At 36.0% G+C, this 18,710-nt stretch overlaps 2 protein-coding genes across 2 annotated transcripts; both read right to left on the bottom strand.

Moving 5' to 3' along the window:
- Positions 1-467: 467 nt before the first annotated feature.
- On the bottom strand, positions 468-4,510 carry LOC128175064 (glycoprotein 3-alpha-L-fucosyltransferase A-like). Its single transcript, XM_052840471.1, has 2 exons — positions 3,040-4,510; positions 468-1,458 (listed from the first exon to the last, which is right to left on the bottom strand). Exons 1-2 carry the CDS (start codon positions 4,170-4,172, stop codon positions 1,122-1,124), a joined length of 1,470 nt encoding a protein of 489 aa, XP_052696431.1. The 5' UTR covers positions 4,173-4,510; the 3' UTR covers positions 468-1,121.
- Positions 4,511-9,206: 4,696 nt separating this feature from the next.
- Positions 9,207-17,993, bottom strand: LOC128177090 (15-hydroxyprostaglandin dehydrogenase [NAD(+)]-like). Its single transcript, XM_052843627.1, has 7 exons — positions 17,849-17,993; positions 13,811-13,934; positions 13,608-13,714; positions 12,755-12,851; positions 10,959-11,035; positions 10,256-10,401; positions 9,207-9,358 (listed from the first exon to the last, which is right to left on the bottom strand). Exons 1-7 carry the CDS (start codon positions 17,936-17,938, stop codon positions 9,238-9,240), a joined length of 762 nt encoding a protein of 253 aa, XP_052699587.1. The 5' UTR covers positions 17,939-17,993; the 3' UTR covers positions 9,207-9,237.
- Between the last annotated feature and the right edge of the window lie 717 nt (positions 17,994-18,710).

Below are 18,710 nucleotides of genomic sequence, written 5' to 3'. Positions count from 1 at the left end.
AGGCTACTATATAGTAGGTTTTCCGGGGGGAAAAGCTAATATGGGGGAAAAACTGCTATACAACACCGGTATTTCAGTAATGATAGCTAGCAACTGCCTGTCTCAAACGTAGACTTCTTCCCGAGATCATCATCAAAGTGAGTCACATCAACACAATATTTGATTTAAAATTGCTCAAGTTGAATCACTCAGCGATTACATTAAAATCGTGTTTGTGTGTTCTCTGATTGTACTAAAAGAAATTAAGATAGTACCTCCCAGGTGCCGGCTCACGGAAAGAAAACCTGTGTTGTTATACAAATGAGTGGTTCTGATTGTTTGGTACTTTTGGGTTATTTTTTAATGTTTTGATATACAGTTACAGGCATTGGGGTGTAATTAAGACTTAATATCGCAGTTAGCTTAATGATTTGCCAGGGTTCCATTATGGCAGCTACCGATAATTTGCTGAAACAATCTGGTTTATCATTTTTTTTTTCATTTTATTTCAATGTATTTTTCTTGATAAATAAATATACAATGACTATACTAAAGATTATACAATACTTATAATATGTTAAAAGCAAAATATGCATCTCAAACCTGTAAATGTACCTTCGAGTAATCCTGTGGAACTAAACAACGTGACGGCTTTGAGATATTGAACTTGAATTCAAGTCTAAACACGGATAATGTCTTCTTTTTTAATGAAAATACACATCAACGTAATTTGAAATTTTCTCCATCACCGCAATTTCGCGTGTATAAAGAAATATACCACAGGACTATCATGCTGAAATACAACGGTATCAGATATAAATGATCTATTAAAAACGTCTCGATGCATATTCCTATATCGTTGAATTCTTTAAGATGCAAATATGCTATGACGGGAAAAGTCAATCCATATTAACTTAAAAAAGACACTCAGTTTATTTCAAACACCCTTCTCTAAGTGAAAACGACGCGTCACTTACAATATTCACGGCATTGCTGACAGAAAACCGAACTACTGCATGGAATGATCAAATCCTCAAGGGGAATACAGTAATGGCATTTGGCAATAATATTAAAATTTTTACAGTAAACAATAAAATAAATGTTTTGGCACAAGGAATGATGAATAAATACACGTAAAACCCTCATTTGTCGAGAACACTACTCCATTTTGTTTTACGGTCTATACAGGTGTCCTTGGAGCGCCACCATGCGTCCACATCGTCGTACCAGATGGCCGGAAGTGCTGGTTCGTGTAACAAGGAGCACACGCGACACCACGGCTTAGACGCCACAAAATCGCCGTAGGATTTCCATCGGAAATACTCGTTATACAAATCATCGTTTTCATCAAGTTTCTGCAAATACTGGGCTAGGTCTCTGGGTGTTTCAAAGTCATCTACGTCAATGTAGGAGTGAGACGGCAGAGCGTTCTTGTACTCCCAAGATGCAGCACCGAGTACAATTGGAATGACGTCATTCCTGTGATTGAAAAAAAAAGTTTAATACATAATAAATATATGAATATGAATTTAGTATTGCCCATGATCCTATAAAGGGTAAGTGTTGGTAGCCCTATCAAGAGGATCGAAGTATACAAACTATCGAGATGGTGATATCCATGTCTTTAAAACTGCATGGTCTGATTTTTTTCGTTCTAACGGTATCAAATAGTTTTCCATACTATCTTAGAAAGCTACAGACTTTCGCTTATTAACACCAGCAGAATCGGTCTCATTTCAAAGTTAGAAATATTCAATAAAATAACGTAATTTCTTTATGGGCGCTACAAAAAAACAAACCAAACTGCATCATGTAAATGTTTAGAAAAGGGAAGCGTTTGGTTTCATCTTACGAATGATTGGGTTTATTCAATCCGCATGTTATGCGTGGACTATGAACAAAACCAACGTCAGAATTATTGGTGAACAAAATGTACACAGGTCTATATTTGATTTGCCAAATTATTATAACCTTTATAAATAACGATGTCTAAGTCGTAATACAATAACAGCCGTCTCGCCATCGCGGGCGAATTTTAATATGAGGCGAAATAACGCGGTACCTCTTTATGTCGTCTGTTTTGTTAACAAATTGTTCATCAATTTTTTCATTCAAATATGGCTTAATTGACAGGGAAAACTACTGTAATGTCTTTTATTATGCACACACTTAGCATGGCTATCGTTTAAAACCGTTCACAGAATTAAATAGAAAATCGGAACAAGCAGCTTTGAAGATATAAACGCTAAAATCGACAACAAATACGACCAATTAAAGATGATACAATTCTAACATTTAAGGTCGCTACTTAATGTTTAAAAATTTTATATTTATTGAAAGAATTAGATCGCGTTAATATACAAACATTTATACATAAACATTATAACGACAAGTAGTTCCTGCACTGCACAAAAATTACGAATTTCATCAGTCTTTAGTGTAAAGATTTATCTAAACTGATAAATGAAACAGAAAATCAAAACTGCGACATAAAAAAGCAGCACTGATGTATTACCCATGTTACCTAGTCGTGTATTTGCTTTCTCAAGCTTCATTGCTGGAAATCCTAGTCATAATTTATCCTCCAGGTATATATCATTATCTGTACATATGTACATTACGCCTAAAAAATTTGTAACAGATGAATAACATCGGGAAACTTGTTAAGAATCTATCTTCCTTAAATGGAGAATTTTGAAGAAAAAAATTATCAACATTTTGTACAATTAAAACATGGAGCAGAATGGAAACATGTGACTATTGAGTTGGGGTTGCAAACCTCAATAATCATCTATATAATTAAATGTATATAGAAAGGCTTAACGAAACTGAAGAAGTTCCTAGAATGTATACATTGAACAACGTTATATGATTTTTGTTATTCTCACTTGTATCTTTTTCTTTGAATAATATCGTCTTTAGTAAATATTCTTATTCAAACCAAAGTGCAGGATGTCGATTTTTCCATAACTCGTTCTATATTTTATGATTCTGACGAACTTAATTTTTTTCTACAGGTAATTTCTTATAGTATAGATTCATTCATAAAAACAAACTTACTCATAAGCAGTCATGATTTTCTCCGTCATGTAGTTTTTGCACTTGTTATTTTCAAACGCCAGGTAAAACTTGTAGTCAGTTTTCACCATTGTTTTACATCTGGGGTTTGTTTTTGGACATTTCCGGTCCCCACATCGGCCGTACACATCTACTGGGATGTACTGTTGAAGCTCCCTGGCGTACGCCATCCGTCCGCTGTTAACTCGGTTACAGTTGCTGACAAACCACACCACTTTCTTGGTTCTTCCCTCGGCAAAGTTTTTCGGAGGTAGACTCGTCACTTGGGTAAAAGTTTTGTACTTGAAGTATGGGGTCACAATTATGGAATCCGTGCGATAAGTCATGGTCCAGTTAAAAAGACCATGATAGTTTCTATGGCGACCTGTATTTGGTGGAGCTTCAATGGCGGAAAGAATCCAAATTTGGTTGCGGTTTGTTTTTTGTAATGGAGGATGCACACGGATTTGATTGGGATTACCGAAGACAGCAGCGTCAGCTTTGCTGGCCATTTTCTTGTCATACGTGAATCGACATCGATTTACTAAACACTGTTCAGATAAAAACGTTGTTTGGCCATCAGGATGACCCCAACCCCTTTGACCTCCAAAAAGATAAATCGTTTTAAAGTTACTTCTGTCTTGGTATTGAAGAGGAACATGATTCATTTGTTCAAATATTCTGTCATTTACCGGATTTGCAACACTCGGTAAAAGTCGCTCGATTTTCGATGTGCTGATTATCTGTGGTGAAAAATGCAATTTACTCTCTCGTAACATCCGTTTTTCCCTGGTATAGTTCCGTCTCGTTAGGGGTTCGTTATCGGATTCAATCATTCGGTCCGTCACTAACTTCCGGTCTTGCTCCAGATCGTCTAAGGAGACTTCCGAACTTATCTCTGTGATGATTAATTCCTCGTTCCTAAATTCACTGAACGCGATGGAAGATGAGGGAAAATTCTCAACCTCGTCACCATGATTTAGATTATCCACATACATCAAAGCCAGGTACAGTAAAAGTACTTTAAAAACAGTGATGCCCAAAACTGCAGCAATAATCCGTCTTTTTGACGCATACCTCATCGTTCCTGGATCAGTGGTACCATTGTGAGAGGGGTGTTCTATATCTGATTTCATCTTCCCCCACTTCCTGGTCGATTACTATATGTTTATTAACTCTTGCCCCGGGGTCAGGAATGTACCTGAGCGCCCAGCGATGTTCTGTCTATCGCCATGTAATTTAATGATGACACAACCTGAGACTCTAGTAAAGATAATCTATTAACAAAATATTGATGTTTACATCAAGGGGTAGTATTTGTTTTCTGTTGAAATACAGGTTATTAAAATGAAAAAGTCCTGATATCACCCTAGCTCAATACAAATACGTCTGTCAGATTAAATCGGATACATGTCTCAAAATAAACATTTTTAATCTTCTCATATAGTCTATTTACATAGCAAATTCAGTTTTAGAAACAAAGAAATATATCCTGAGTAATTGGCTCTTCGATCATATTCGTATATACGTCCCTGGGCTTACTGAGTATTACTTTTACATTTTTTAACAAATTATCTATTACAATTCTTAAGGTTTATAGCAAGCATTTTGTTTGTTTTGTTGGTACTTACATATAAAATAGAAGTGTTGAGTTCTTTATGTATACACAGAATATTTGGTGAAGTATCCGGTGAGGTATCCGGCTGTTTACAATATATACAAAGCAATTAACATCATCTCATTTAATTTACTAACAAAACTCCAGCATGGAACAAAATATCTAACGAGTCCATGCAAATCTATGAAAGAGAGGTCACTCACCAGTTTGATAATTTATTAGGAAATAATGTATCAGAGACCCACCCCAAAATTAAGGAATTTTGTATGGCATTCGTTAAATGTATAACACACCCCTGCGAATGTGTTCGGAATGTTTTCTTTATCGTTGCTAAGGAAGTAATAAATCCAGAGGTGCTCGAATTAAAGTTCACGAGACTTCACCGATATTTGTTCAGTTCCTGTGAAATTTCGAGCGGAAGTATAAGTGTTCGGATAATATTCTCAAAATACGTAAGTACTGGTCGTTTTTCATATCATATCCTACTTTGTTTTATGGTAAAACGGGAAAAGCTTTCAAGATGTATGTCTTATTTTATCATCTAGCAGTTATTTATATTAAACGATAATATTCAGAACAGAGTTATCGTTCGTGTTCAAACACGTGTAGAGTGGTTGAAAATATAAACATTGGGTTGCTTAATAAAATCATAGCCATGTTTGATGCTTGTGGTGTGCAATACCATGTTTTAAAAAAAATAATGGGTGTCTATTTTGCATTAAAACTTAGTATATCAAGCCATTTTCAAGGAACATTCTGCATAAAATGGTATAGTCTGTTTCACTATTGATGTTATTACTAGGTCAGGCGCGGATCGAAAATTAATCCTCAGGAGGGATCTTTTTTAAGCATGTTAGTTGTTGCAACAGCAGACAAAAACTAATTTTTGTATAGTCACATTTATTTTTAAAACACATTTTATTGACCAATCAATGAAGATAAAGTTTAAAATCAATAAACCTCTAGATTTTAGATTTGACTACTAGAACCTAGATACTGTGAAATAGACTTTATACACGAGGTACGATTTTTACTCCGAAACTGAAAGGGTCAAATTAAACCAGGTGGTATAAAATTTGAATGACAATAACATTCGCAGGGGTGTAACAGCAAGTGCGAATACTGTCGTTCCCAGGTCTAAATTTAACCCCCAAGGTAAGCCTTTCTGGACAGGGGAGGTCAAAGAAGCTCATGCCCAAGAACGAAGAATGAGAGGCATCTGGGTTAAGGCCCTGTCACACCAAGCTGCGTTACCACGGCGTGTTCACGGCGTTGTAAAATTCATGGAATCGCCGTAGGATCGCAAGGAAAATTAAGAAAAAGTGTACAGTTTTATTTGAAAATTTTACAAGTGGAGTCGTCATGGCGTCTTGACGGCGACCGAGGCTTTCTTATGGAGCTCCCACGGCGTGTAACTGCGTTTCCACGGAGTTCTACTTGGCGATTAACTGCGCTCTCGCTGAGTCTCCGCCGCGCGCTCATGGCGTGCAAGGAGAATTTACCGCGCGTCCACGGCGTGCTCTGCGCGATGACTACGTGCACAAGACGTTGTTTACTTCTTGGTATGTTAATATTAATTCGTACAATTGTATGGGAAACAAACAAGAATTTACAACTAGTAAACAAAGTATTAAAAAATTGTTTTGATTTTATGAAAAGGTACATTGTAATTGAAACATAGTTACTTCTAAACAATTTGTGAAGGACAAGGATTAAACTCTTAGTAGTCAGGTCTACAAAAAGATCCGTTATTAGTTTTTAAAAAACATAGAAAAGATTTGAAAACATCAGAACCAAATGGCATTTACGTCCATTGATAGGTCTTGGAATATTAGCAAATGCTACTTTTTACATAGTCATCTACATCTAGTTTAATAATTAGTACATCGCTTGCTATTGTACAACAGCCATTTTTCGAGTTTTCGTGGTCTTGATGACAAAACACTAGAAACGCCGTGGGAGCGCGGTATAAACGCAGAAGAAACGTTACGAGAGCGCGATGAACGCAGCAACAGCTCTTTGGGGTCGCTGTGTGAACGCAGCCAAATGGAAAACAACTTGTTCAAACGCTGTGGATGCGCAGTAAGAGCGCGATAGAAACGCAGTGAGATCCCAAAGGACTCCGTGGGGTCTCCGTGCAAGCGCAATTGACTTATCACTGCGTCTACACTGCGATTAGCTGTGTTCCTTGAGCGCGCCGACGGGGCTCTCGTGGCGCTGTTGGAGATCTTACAGCGCTGTCACGGCGATCTCACTACTCTTCTACGGCGTGTTTATCAGAACGCCGAGCCACGGCGCGTAATTTGTGCATGTTCAAAGTGGGCGCCGTCGCATGGCGTTCTTCAATGTTCAAGGCGATCCCATCGCGACGGACGAAGATGCCGTTGCGTTCTTATGGCGCTGTAGGAGACTCTACTGCGTTTACCTTGGCGTTTTACATTATTTAAGGACGCAGTGGGATCGCCGTGAGGACGCAGCTCCGGTGTGACAGGGGTTTAAGGGAAGGGAGACCCCGCGGGATGCATCACACATCGTACTTTAACTATATAAGCGCGCGAAAAGGCGTTTTCTAAAATGCCAGTCACTATCATTGGAGCAGTCTATCAAGAAAACTTATACCGACACAGATAATGCAGCCGTCTGCGACACTCGATTGTTTTGGAAACTGATAAGCAAACAACGACCCCGCCAGAGCAAGGTATATCCGGAAATTCAGTACGGCGGTATCACTGCAAATACCTCCTAAAGTGTGTCTGATCTATCAGGAACGTACTTTGAAAATGTATATTCCCCTCAAAACAATAGTATCTATGACGAGAAAAATTTTCTGAGCATAAATAAATTGTATGACGACGTTAATTCTGATAACGAATGCGACAAACGTCTCGAGTACGAAGTTTCCGAATCGGAGGTAGGCCAAGCCGTGAACTTGCATTTTAGTAGGGGTGGCTTTTTGGCTGTTGGAGACAGAATTTGTGAATCGCAACTCTTTCTAATTCATATAATGTCTAATATTTTGCAGAGAACTCTCCAAAACACCTTTGTAATATTTTCTTTATTTTATCAAATCAGTATAAATATACATCACTCATTTTTAAAATAATAATTCACATAAAACATAATTTTAACATAAAGGATGACTGCACTTAAGGATATGCGATATTTGCGAGAAAATAAACTTTTAAAAGAAGAATTTTTCTTTCAATTGCAGAAATGGTCAAAATAGAATCTGTAACTTTACGTAATTGCGTTAAATAAAAGAATGTTGTTACCGAGTACGAATTTGTTTTCATAGGCAGGGGTCATCATTTGCACCATCAAAGTTATGTCAAAGGGAGATTAATATAGACAAGCATGCGCCCATGATTTAAATGAGAAAAAACTGCTTCTTCTCACCTTCGCTTTCACTGTTGTAACCAAGGATGCATGTTGAATACAAGTTTACCTTTTTAAAAAAAGCTTACCGTCTTTAGAACAGCAATTAGTTATCAAAGACAGTTTAATTCTTTTTATTTAAATGTCACCTTCCTCTACATAGCATAAGACCGAAGCTACTGTTACTGTTTGACATTAACGATAAAACACAAAACTTCACGTGAAGATGATAAAACGAAATTAAAATGGTACAGTTTATCGATGTGGTAATACAGTATTCCCAAAATCCCCTACTATGGAGTCGAGCATGCGTTTTCCAGAGAAAAGGACTAACGTAGTTGCTAGCGCTCGAGAGCACAATTCCAATACACCACTGTGCCTTCCTATTGTTAATTAAGTTAATCGATTCGGAGATTTAAACCAATGTTTTAGAAATCTGCTCCTCTGTTTTATGATTGCTACAGCGCTAGCTCACCATCTTTTTAAAAGATAAGCTTGTACTATTTTAATTTTAGTACCATTCTGATGATGTAAGCTCCACCTCTCGTGCATATTAATATCAATCGTATGTTTGATCAAGAGCAGATAAGCGAAAATTCTCTTTTTTTCGAAAGTTGTAAAGAGAAAAACATAGAATGAGCTTATATATCACAGTCTAAAATCTTAATTCATGTTGGAAATTGACTAGACTCTTTAAAAAAATTAACAAAAGTGATATTAGGTTAAGAAATAAACGCAACAGAAGCGACCGAAAAGGACCCAAACCCGGCGCTAAGTGCAGTCATCCTTTAAGACAACGATTAAACAAACATTAATGAAAATTTATTTTACAAAATCGGTGAATGAGATGATTTGACAGCGGCATTCGTCATGGTATGGACGTTGATACCAACACACGTCAATACCGGGATATATATCCTGTACCTCATCAAGCCTATTGCAGTTTTATAATATAAAGGAAAACGAAAAACCTGGACAATTTCTCGATTATCCAGTTCCAGTTTGTGTATTTTTTTTAAAACTGTTGTATGAATTTTGATCGCAGCAAACATTAATAAGTTATTTCATTAAATCAATTTATAATGATGTGAATTTGTAATGGAGTTGTTTTAATGGGTCCGTCTGAATATATAGTATATCATATTATCTATTCTGCAACATAATAACAAGTATCACATTAAATCTTATAAATTTATCAGTCTATATTGCTACAATTTTGCGTCTGGCATTTTCCAGTACTTAATGCCAAACTTGTTTACAGAAAGTACACTCCCGATATTGTCTGTGTCTTCTAAAAGCTTGACAAAGGCCTCCATTACTCGTTCCATCCTAGAAAATTGAGAGGCAAATGTAACAGCAATGTTATTAAAATGAACAAAAAATTAAAAATTCTCTCGTTAATATGTAGGAATCCAAAATGCGTTGAGACTCCAAAGTCCGGTGGTCTGCGCCAAACTCCGATGGTGTGACACGCCAAAGTACGATGGTAGGACACACCAAAGTACATGTATGATGGTGGGAAACGCCAAAGTACGATGGTGTGACATGCCAAAGTACGATGGTGTGACACGCCAAAGTACGATGGTGGAACACGCCAAAGTACGATGGTGCGACACGCCAAAGTACGATGGTTCTAATTAGACTCAAAAGCATAAATGATGTTTATGTTTAAGTCAGTCTGTATGCGTCAATAATTTATAAATTGACTATATTTGAATAAAATAATCAAACTGCATTTAGAACAGAAAGTTAAAAACTCAGCTTATGGTCATAACTATTTTGATCAAACAGCCCCTACCCCAAATTCTCTACACGTATCTTAGAAGGCACATTTTAAAATTGCAGCAGGTTTTTTTCTTAAACACGATATGCATTTTTTCGTTTTCGCATTCATCTAACGGTACATGTTAACACTTTCCCTTACAATTATGACTAATGTTCTGCCTCTTATTTTCAGATTTTTTGTACCTCGCTTAAAACGGACAAAAACTGATCCGGACTACGGTCGTTGGTCTCCCTCCCCCCTACCCACTTTGTCTTAAGCGACGATCGTCCGGACAGTCTGTCGCTTCAGACGTGTTGATTTTGATTCGACGTTACCTATGACGTTTTTATTCCGCCTCCATTGGTCTTTGGCGTCCGTATCGGTAACATATCGGACTTCGGCGCAACCATCGGAGTTTGGAGTCTTACATGCATAAAAGAGGTACATGTAAATATATTTACTTCATGACACCCAATGTCTGCAGAGATTTCTGATACAACTCTATGTCTACAGAAGATTTCGGGAGGGATTTGATGATGTCGGTGTCTGTGTATGCGGGACATAGGCAGACGAGGCGAACTCCATTACTCTGTACCTCTGGGTGAAACTGATTGTAAGAAAAACAAGATACCTGTGAGCTAATGCTCACTAGTGATACCCCCGTTCTGATGTGAATACGCAAAATAAGCAAAGTCGACTTTTAGCAGGAAATTGGCATCCAATTGGTACAAAAATATATCCCACGATATGGCATGCCTAAACAAATAGTGTGTTAAAATTTCAAGCATCTGCAATTTATAGTTGCTGACATATCTTTGACGAAAATTTGTTTAAAAAACTAGGCTAAAAATAAACAAAAACGTCATTTAACAGGAAGTTGACGGCCGATTTGTACAAAAATATATCCTACGATATGGCATGTCTAAACAAATATTAAAATTTCAAGCATCTACGATAAGTAGTTGCTGATAGAAATGCAACAGAAATTTTTGTTACGGACGGACAGACAAACAGACGGACAGACACACAAGGGTAAAAAGTATACCCCCTCTATCCTTCGGATCGGGGGTATAAAAAAGGCGTAACTTTACACTCTGATATACACAATACGACTATATTGTATAAACCTATATAATGCAACAGAAAATTGATGACGTCACTAACCGCCCAGCTTCGGGTGTATCCAATGACTCCATGTTTACTAGCGGCGTACGCCGGTGCAAACTCCACGGGGTATATACCTGTATAAAACACAGTTGTTGTATACAAGCACGCACGGGAGATAAAAGTGTACAAGAGATCCCCTGCCTACATACAATTTAAGTTCCTCTATATACGCAACACTTGCGAAAGACAAGTCATGTATCGCATAGCCCCCTAACTCCGTCACTACCCTAACTCCGTCACTTTCGGGAAACTCCTCGCCGTTTGAAATCAAGTACGATTATGACGTCATTTTTTACATGTCAAAAATCTTTAATCAAATGTCAACAATTTGCAACGGTTAAATTTAAGAATGTGTCAAAAAATCACAAAATTAAACCTTGTTCATTTTATGCACCATTAATTGTGTGAAATCAGCTAAAACTTTTTCACGGGTGCACTAAAATATCGATATTTCTGACATGCGGGCATATTCGATCATTTACGGTGGTCAGCCATTTTTAGAGAGGTCAAGATGAAACATTTCACATGTGATACATTTTTGATTAAGGTAATTAATACATTTTTTTCAGTCCGCAATAGCCTTCATGCACTACTCTTGATGATAACGTCAAATCGCTCATGCCGATACTTTTGCCTTATACAGGGTATAGATATATCCGGTATATCGCTATTTAGAATACGCTACATTTCTAAAAATGTAATAAATAAAAAACATAATAAGTAATATATTAATTAATGGTAAAAAATATTTGAAATATGTAAGGACATAAATCAAACGGCATCCATACATTCTGAAAGGCCGTTGTGATTGTTGTTACAAGGACCCATTTTTTATTCTGGCGATCATTTCATTTCAATGAAATTAAATACAATTAAAATTGTATGCACCATTTTTACTTATTACAACTTGACCTAGATACAAATGGAGTTTTAACTAAATTGTTAATGTATCTTCATTCCCTGCCATATCATAGAGCATGTGGGTGACGGAGTTAGGTTCATAAAATATAATAAGCACGTGTGATAAACGTCGTATTCAGAGGGTTATTTGAATAAAAATAAGAATATTTTTGTTAATAATTTTATAAATTATACTATTTCAGATTATATTTAGTGATTGCAAATGATAAAAACTACAAAGATAATTTGCAGAGAAACGCAGGAGGTTTTCTGCTTATGGTGACGGAGTTTGGGTACTCGGGGATACATATATACATGCACCCAGAAAGACCATATAAGTTCCTTTGTATAGGATGTGTACAAGACAGCTCGTGTATACATAAACTCAGCTGGTACCCTTGTACAAGATAGTTTATGTATACATAAACTTAATACCCTGGTACAGGAGAACTTATGTATAAAAAATACGAGGTAGAAAGATAACGGACACGTGCCAATTACCAGTGAGAGGCAGTCCGTGTACAGAATAATGAACGCAGTGAGTACCCGTGTATAATTCATCAACAATATTATACAGAGTATTTTATTGTATGACTTAGTTGTGAATTAAAATTAACATTCTCATTGCTGTAGTGTGATTTATACTACTTTGATCGTGTATTTCACTTTTTTATTTGATCAGATATAAGGTGGTATTGCTATTTTACATGTTGATAAAACATGACAAGATATTATTGTTTCTGCTTGTAGAAAATGATTTCATATTGAAATTATTACAATAAATTTATTATGTTTTGGTAGATTACATATATCATACACGCGTGATAAATAAAAACACGGTGTGGTTTTGCTACATATGTATATTGCGTGTTGTAAGACGGCCCCGTGATTACCTGCCATCGAGGACACGTTGACGATGGTCCCGCCATTCCCTCCCCGGTCCTTCCTCATGTAATCCAGAGCAAGAAGAGTCCCGCGTATAACGGCAGTCTGTGTAGTAAAAGACACGGTATTATTACGACCAAAGAGAAGAATGTAAAAGCTCATGTACGATGGACAGGTACAGAGGGTAATCGTGAATAAAAATCCTGACTTTTAAACAAGCAAATATGAAAATGCAATCGTATTTTGATTGTGTAACCTTTGTTACTCCGAACTGTTTGCGTGTAACCTGACTTACCTGTCACTATACTACGCGTTTCCCATCTGTATAGTCTTTGTAACAGGTCAGATGTGCTATTTCTTGACACAAAGATACAATTGCAGAAACTAAAGTACTGATTGAAAGCTTAGAAAGTTGAAAGGTTATTACCAACCTAAACACTTTCAAAAAATCGGGCTGCAAAATGTGTATCATACGAGGGGACAAGATATAGGAACAGTACTGTAAAATGAAAGTTTTAAGTATTCATTTAAGTATTCATAATGCCTGAGTAATAGGTTACACTAGAACACATTCATAATTCAGACTCACAAACCAGTACGATTAACATTGTTAGACTTACAGGTTTACATGTCTTGAATTTTGCTTACGATTAAACCCTATAGACAACTTGGTACCGAAGTGTCTCGATTCTTTGATTCAAGATCACAGTTTCCCAGACTTAATTACATGTAATTTATTTTGGTAAATAGAGATTCGTTTAAAATACAATATGCAGACTTTCATGTTTTGTACCGGCAAGTCGGAATTGCCGTAACTTGGTAGACTTACTATATAAAATCTGGGTGACACTACAGACTTACCAGATTTATGTCGAGGCATTTCTCCCAATTCTGCTCATCTACGACACCTGCATTGTTCACAACAATGTCTATATGTCGGAAAGTATCCTTGGCTTGTTTGAAAGATTCTGAAAAGTCAATAAAATTTATTAAAATTACAAACGGAAAATGTCAAAATATCACGAAAAATATATTTTACCAAAAATTCAACAGTCTTCTCGCACCTTTTAGCTCACGTGCATTAGTAACATCGCACTTGTTCCCGATCACGCTCCCTTCTCCGTAAACAGTGTTAAACTCTTTGACCGTGCTTTGTAACTTTTCTTCATTAATATCGACAGCACATACCTAAACATTATACAATAAAGACATATACAAAAAGTTGAAAAACCTCTTTACCTCGGAATTTATCGTACAGCAATCACGCGGATATCTATTTAGGGATCCGGTCTATCAAATTAAGTTACCTAAATTAGGCCTTTTGCATCCGTATGGATTAACTTGTACCCCCACCCTTTGGAAAATTCTTGTAGCCATGAATGCAAACCATTTTTGTATATCGATCAATTTGATCCTCCGTAGTAGCATTTCCATAGGAAAATCTTTTTTTAGTTTTGAAGTATTGATATGAAAATTACACCTCACATAGACAGGCAACTGACGCTTTAAACTTATCTCTTCATGGAAAAAATCTGTGTACAAAAATATTACTATTGTAAATGATTTTTTTTATTATCATAGTACAAGGTGTTTTTTTTTAATAAGATGCCTGTGCTCACACATTCTTCTCAGTCTAAAATATTATTGAATGATTTGATCTGAACATAATTATGTTTTTGTTGATGCATTATTCTGAATAAAAGTTCATTATTTTGCTTATATTAAAATGCAATTTAAAAAGTTACTGATACATATGATAAACTTTATCTCAAAACCCTCTGCCCTCTTTTTAGCCTGATGGACGACCTGGGAGCTACAGGTCACCCACTGAAAAAAAATTGTTTCTGGGAAAACAATGAGTACCATTAAATTCTTCATGCAATTTAATGGTACTGATTGTTTTCACAGAATTTGCGTATAAATAAGGTAAATCAGTCCAAAACTAGCGCACGTTTTTCTGCGCAATAAATATACAATTTTTTCAGTGGGTAACCCTGTAGCTCCCAGGTCGTCCATCCGAATTTTTTCAGACCGGGAGCTACAGACCTGCAGCTACAGTCCTGTAAATTCATGTGGTGCACTTTGTTTACATGTAAAAATGGCGAGTCTCGATCTCGATGTAAATTCAACATACTTGATTTTCCGAGGTCGGTAGCCAATCGCAACTTCTCGGGCCTTTCCGGCAAGCTCGGAAAAACACCTCGAATGTATTACCTAGGCGTTCATGACAACCCCCCTTTTTATAAAACTTGATATATAAATACAACCCATTTTACGATCTGTTGAGATGTAAGCTAGACTTCATTAAAGTAAATGATATACCCTAAAATATAACACAGAAGCAACATACAACACTGTGTAGCAGTCTCATATTTTATGATTTAATTACAAGTACATGTATATTGCATATGCATCATTTCATTTTGATATTTTCATGATTTTTTGAATGCATATATATTGGATTCTATAATTATTTTATTGATCTTAAAATACAATAGTGTGCATTCATTCATGACAACTTAATTTGTAGAAAGGTCCAGAGTTGCCTTTAGGGCAGTAATTTTATTTTGGTCAAAGTTAAGTTGTGTCTTTTAATCTCATTGGTGTTTTAGTTTGTTTCTTGTTTGTCTATTGGTTGGTCGATTTCCCTCCAAAAGTTCTTTGGGTTTTAGTTTAATCTTTGTCAAGAGTTTTAAGAGAGCGGACTGTAATAAAGGTGTACAGACGTTTTTGACAAATTACATCTCTTCTTGGTAAGTTAATCTAATATTACTAATATTAATATCATTTATAATATTTCTACTAAATGTCAAATCAGTATTTAATCATATTTATAATTCTTTTGCACTTTCTCTGATTGAATGTATAGTGAGAGAGAGACTTTTGGAATAATAAGTTAAAGTTAAAATAGTTCTAACAACTGAAGTCTCCCTAGATGTGTTTTAATTAAAACTACTTTTATGATAGTGTAATAGTTGTATATGTCACAGGATTAATTATTTTAGTTAATTAGTAATCATATTTGCGTTCATGTTGTTTTCATTTCCCATTGTTCATTTGTTTACGTTCACACCGCTTCATTCATTCATAGTATGATAGTAGTACGAGAGGTCACGTGGTTACGATTGGCGGGTGGATCAGTGAATGAATGGGTGTGTTAGACTGGTTTTTCGGGTTTGAGTGAGTGAGTGCGCATGTCCGTTTGCTTAATCTAACTTTGAGCACGAACTTGAATTCAGAATCACGACGCCATCCAAGACAGACGGTTGAAATTTTAAACTTCATAGTTTTTCAACCCGACTATATATTAGTTCATTTTCCTGTTATACTTGGTGAGTCATTTTAATCAAATATATGTAATTTAAATATTATTTAACTAAAGATAAATTTAATGAGTGAATGTAGAGAAAGAGAGTGTTTTAGTAATATTATAATTGTATATGATTATAGATCACCTAGATGTTCATGTGGAAAGATTTACTTGATTCACAAATACGACAATAAATATCTAAAGCGTCGTTTCCACAAAAGGCCTTGGAGTTCTTCTTAATTGTTCCCAAATGTAGCCCAGAATATAAAATATATCAGCTACCCCTTGACATATAACTAATTACAGAATGCACATATACCTTGCAACCATTGAGTCATATTGAACTTGGTTCAACTTGTATATGGGGCCTATTCCCATAGAATGGTATGTGTATGTTCATATGCTTAGACTATCAGATTAATGTATTATATGCATGACATAATTATATCAATGGTTTTATAACTGAAATGCAAATGCATGTAAATTGATATAAAGGAGATATACTATGTAAATTGTAGTTTACTTATTTGAGTTATCTCCCTTTATAAAGTTAAATTACTTCAATATATTGATTGTACATCAATACGTAATTACTTGAAGTTCATGTGTTTTAAGCCGTATATTCATACTTGTTATATTGTTTTTACAGGGTCAAATTAATCTATTTATATAACTGGTGATAATAAAAGCCCGTAATTCGAACTCTAACAGGAGTGTTGATTTCTTCTTTACATCAACGGATAAACCTGTTTATCCGATACTGAATTTAACGGGAAGCGACTCCATTTTGTATAAAATTCTAACATCCGGTGATGTTAATACATTCGAGGTGTTTTTCCGAGCTTGCCGGAAAGGCCCGAGAAGTTGCGATTGGTCGGTAGCGTGTTTCGGAGAAAGTCTGAGGCAAATAAAGCGGCAAATTGCATGAAGAATTTAATGGTACTAATTGTTTTCCCAGAATTTGCGTATAAATCAGGTAAATCAGTCCAAAACTAGCGCACGTTTAATTTTTCTGCGCAATAAATATACAATTTTTAGCCGGGCTCTGCTGAAAGCAGAGTCCTCGCTGTAGGCAGGCAAATCGCCAATGTTACTATAAATAGCACAACTTCAAAAGTAAGCAAAAAACCAAACAGCGTCAAAGTAAAAGCTTTCGCTATACCAAATAGTTTATACACAAAGAGCCACGTTTTGTCAAAAATGTTGTTATTTTGTTTCTTTTTATTTATTTCGAGAGAATTGTCTATTTTTTAGTTTTCTTTTCAATAACGTGTTTTAAAAACAAGACTATGCATTTTGGACACATACTATGTGCATGAATTTCCATGAACTACTTTGCTGCGCGTTGAAGAATTGGGGATTGAATATATAACCTTTGAATATATAACGCTTCTTGCAAAATTCAAGTCAGGAACTGTTGAATTTTTTTCTTCTAGACAGGCATATTTTTGTTTATAGCCGCTAACAAAATTTGGTCACTCTTTGACGCTTTGCCTCCATTAAAAGCATGAGAGAGAGAGAGAGAGATTGAGATTTTCAGTCTTTACTACACAATATATATAAAGACACACCAAAAGAGCCCGGCTTTCAGTACTTCAGTACTTTGATTTCAATGGGTGGCCCTGTAGCTCCCAGGTCGTCCAGACCGGGAGCTACAGACCTGCAGCTATGCCTGACCTAAATACCGAGGTATCTCATGTATTCGAATGTGGACTTTAACCTCTTTTTTCAGTAATACTAAAAATTGCTGTCATATGAAATTAACTATGAGCACACATAATTGTTAACATACCTTGCACCCTTTCTGTAATAATACCGCAGCGAATGATTTCCCAAGCCCCTGGGCTGCTCCTGTAATTAGTGCTGCTTTGCCTGTAAACATCTTCGTCTCGTTCAACCAGACGCTTGGCTGTCTCTGTATATTTTGATCGGGATCGAGATACCTATTGTGGCGGATCAAAAAATTACATACTAACCTGACAGGGAAGTTTAAGCTACAATGATATATTTTTTTCTGTTTTACCAAACACCTATTATCATATTTATCTTATCTAACAATATGCTAAAGTATCATCTCATTAAAATATTGTTTGTTCTTTTTTCTTTATGGTGTATTTAATTTAGGAATTGAAGAAAAACACTTTTTGCAAAAAAGTCACTCTGGTGTATTAAATTTTTGTTGACAATGCGTGATGATAGTATCTAATCAAACATGTCCAGAAAATTCAGTAAGAGTTTTAATTTTTTAAATAAAAAATATTCTTTCAAAATTGAAATGAAATTTAGATTGACTATATATACAGACCCTGAAACGTGCTAATACACCTCTAAAACAAACCGTACCGTTTCGTGCAAGAAACGAACCGTTCACAAAACGAAACGTATCGTTCACAAAGCGTACCGTACCGTTCACAAAACGAAACGTACCGTTCACAAAGCGAACCGTAACGTTCACAAATCGAACCGTACCGTTCACAAAAGGAACCGTACTGGCGTGCGACCATTTCTCGTCGAGTACCATTTCTCGCCAGTACATTGTGACGTCATTTTTCGTCTATAATTTTATGTGTTGATAAAATGATATCACAATGTACTGGCGAGAAATGGTACTCGGCGAGAACTGGTCGCACGCCAGTACCGTGCAAAAAGCGTGC

The sequence above is a fragment of the Crassostrea angulata genome, chromosome 3 (assembly GCF_025612915.1).
Source record: "Crassostrea angulata isolate pt1a10 chromosome 3, ASM2561291v2, whole genome shotgun sequence".
In the NCBI taxonomy this organism is placed as follows: Eukaryota; Metazoa; Mollusca; class Bivalvia; order Ostreida; family Ostreidae; genus Magallana; species Magallana angulata.
Note: the sequence above shows the minus strand (reverse complement) of the source record. Positions and strands in the feature narration are given on the sequence as shown.

Bases quoted from the DNA above. Each gene is read 5' to 3' on its own strand.
- LOC128175064 (XM_052840471.1), bottom strand. From the start codon at position 4,172: ATGAAATCAGATATAGAACACCCCTCTCACAATGGTACCACTGATCCA. The intron at 1,459-3,039 runs GTAAGTTTGTTT...TTTCAATCACAG, and splicing joins AAAATCATGACTGCTTATGA to GAATGACGTCATTCCAATTG.
- LOC128177090 (XM_052843627.1), bottom strand. From the start codon at position 17,938: ATGTTTACAGGCAAAGCAGCACTAATTACAGGAGCAGCCCAGGGGCTT. The intron at 13,935-17,848 runs GTATGTTAACAA...TATAATGTTTAG, and splicing joins TATTACAGAAAGGGTGCAAG to GTATGTGCTGTCGATATTAA. The intron at 13,715-13,810 runs GTGCGAGAAGAC...TTGACTTTTCAG, and splicing joins TAATGCACGTGAGCTAAAAG to AATCTTTCAAACAAGCCAAG.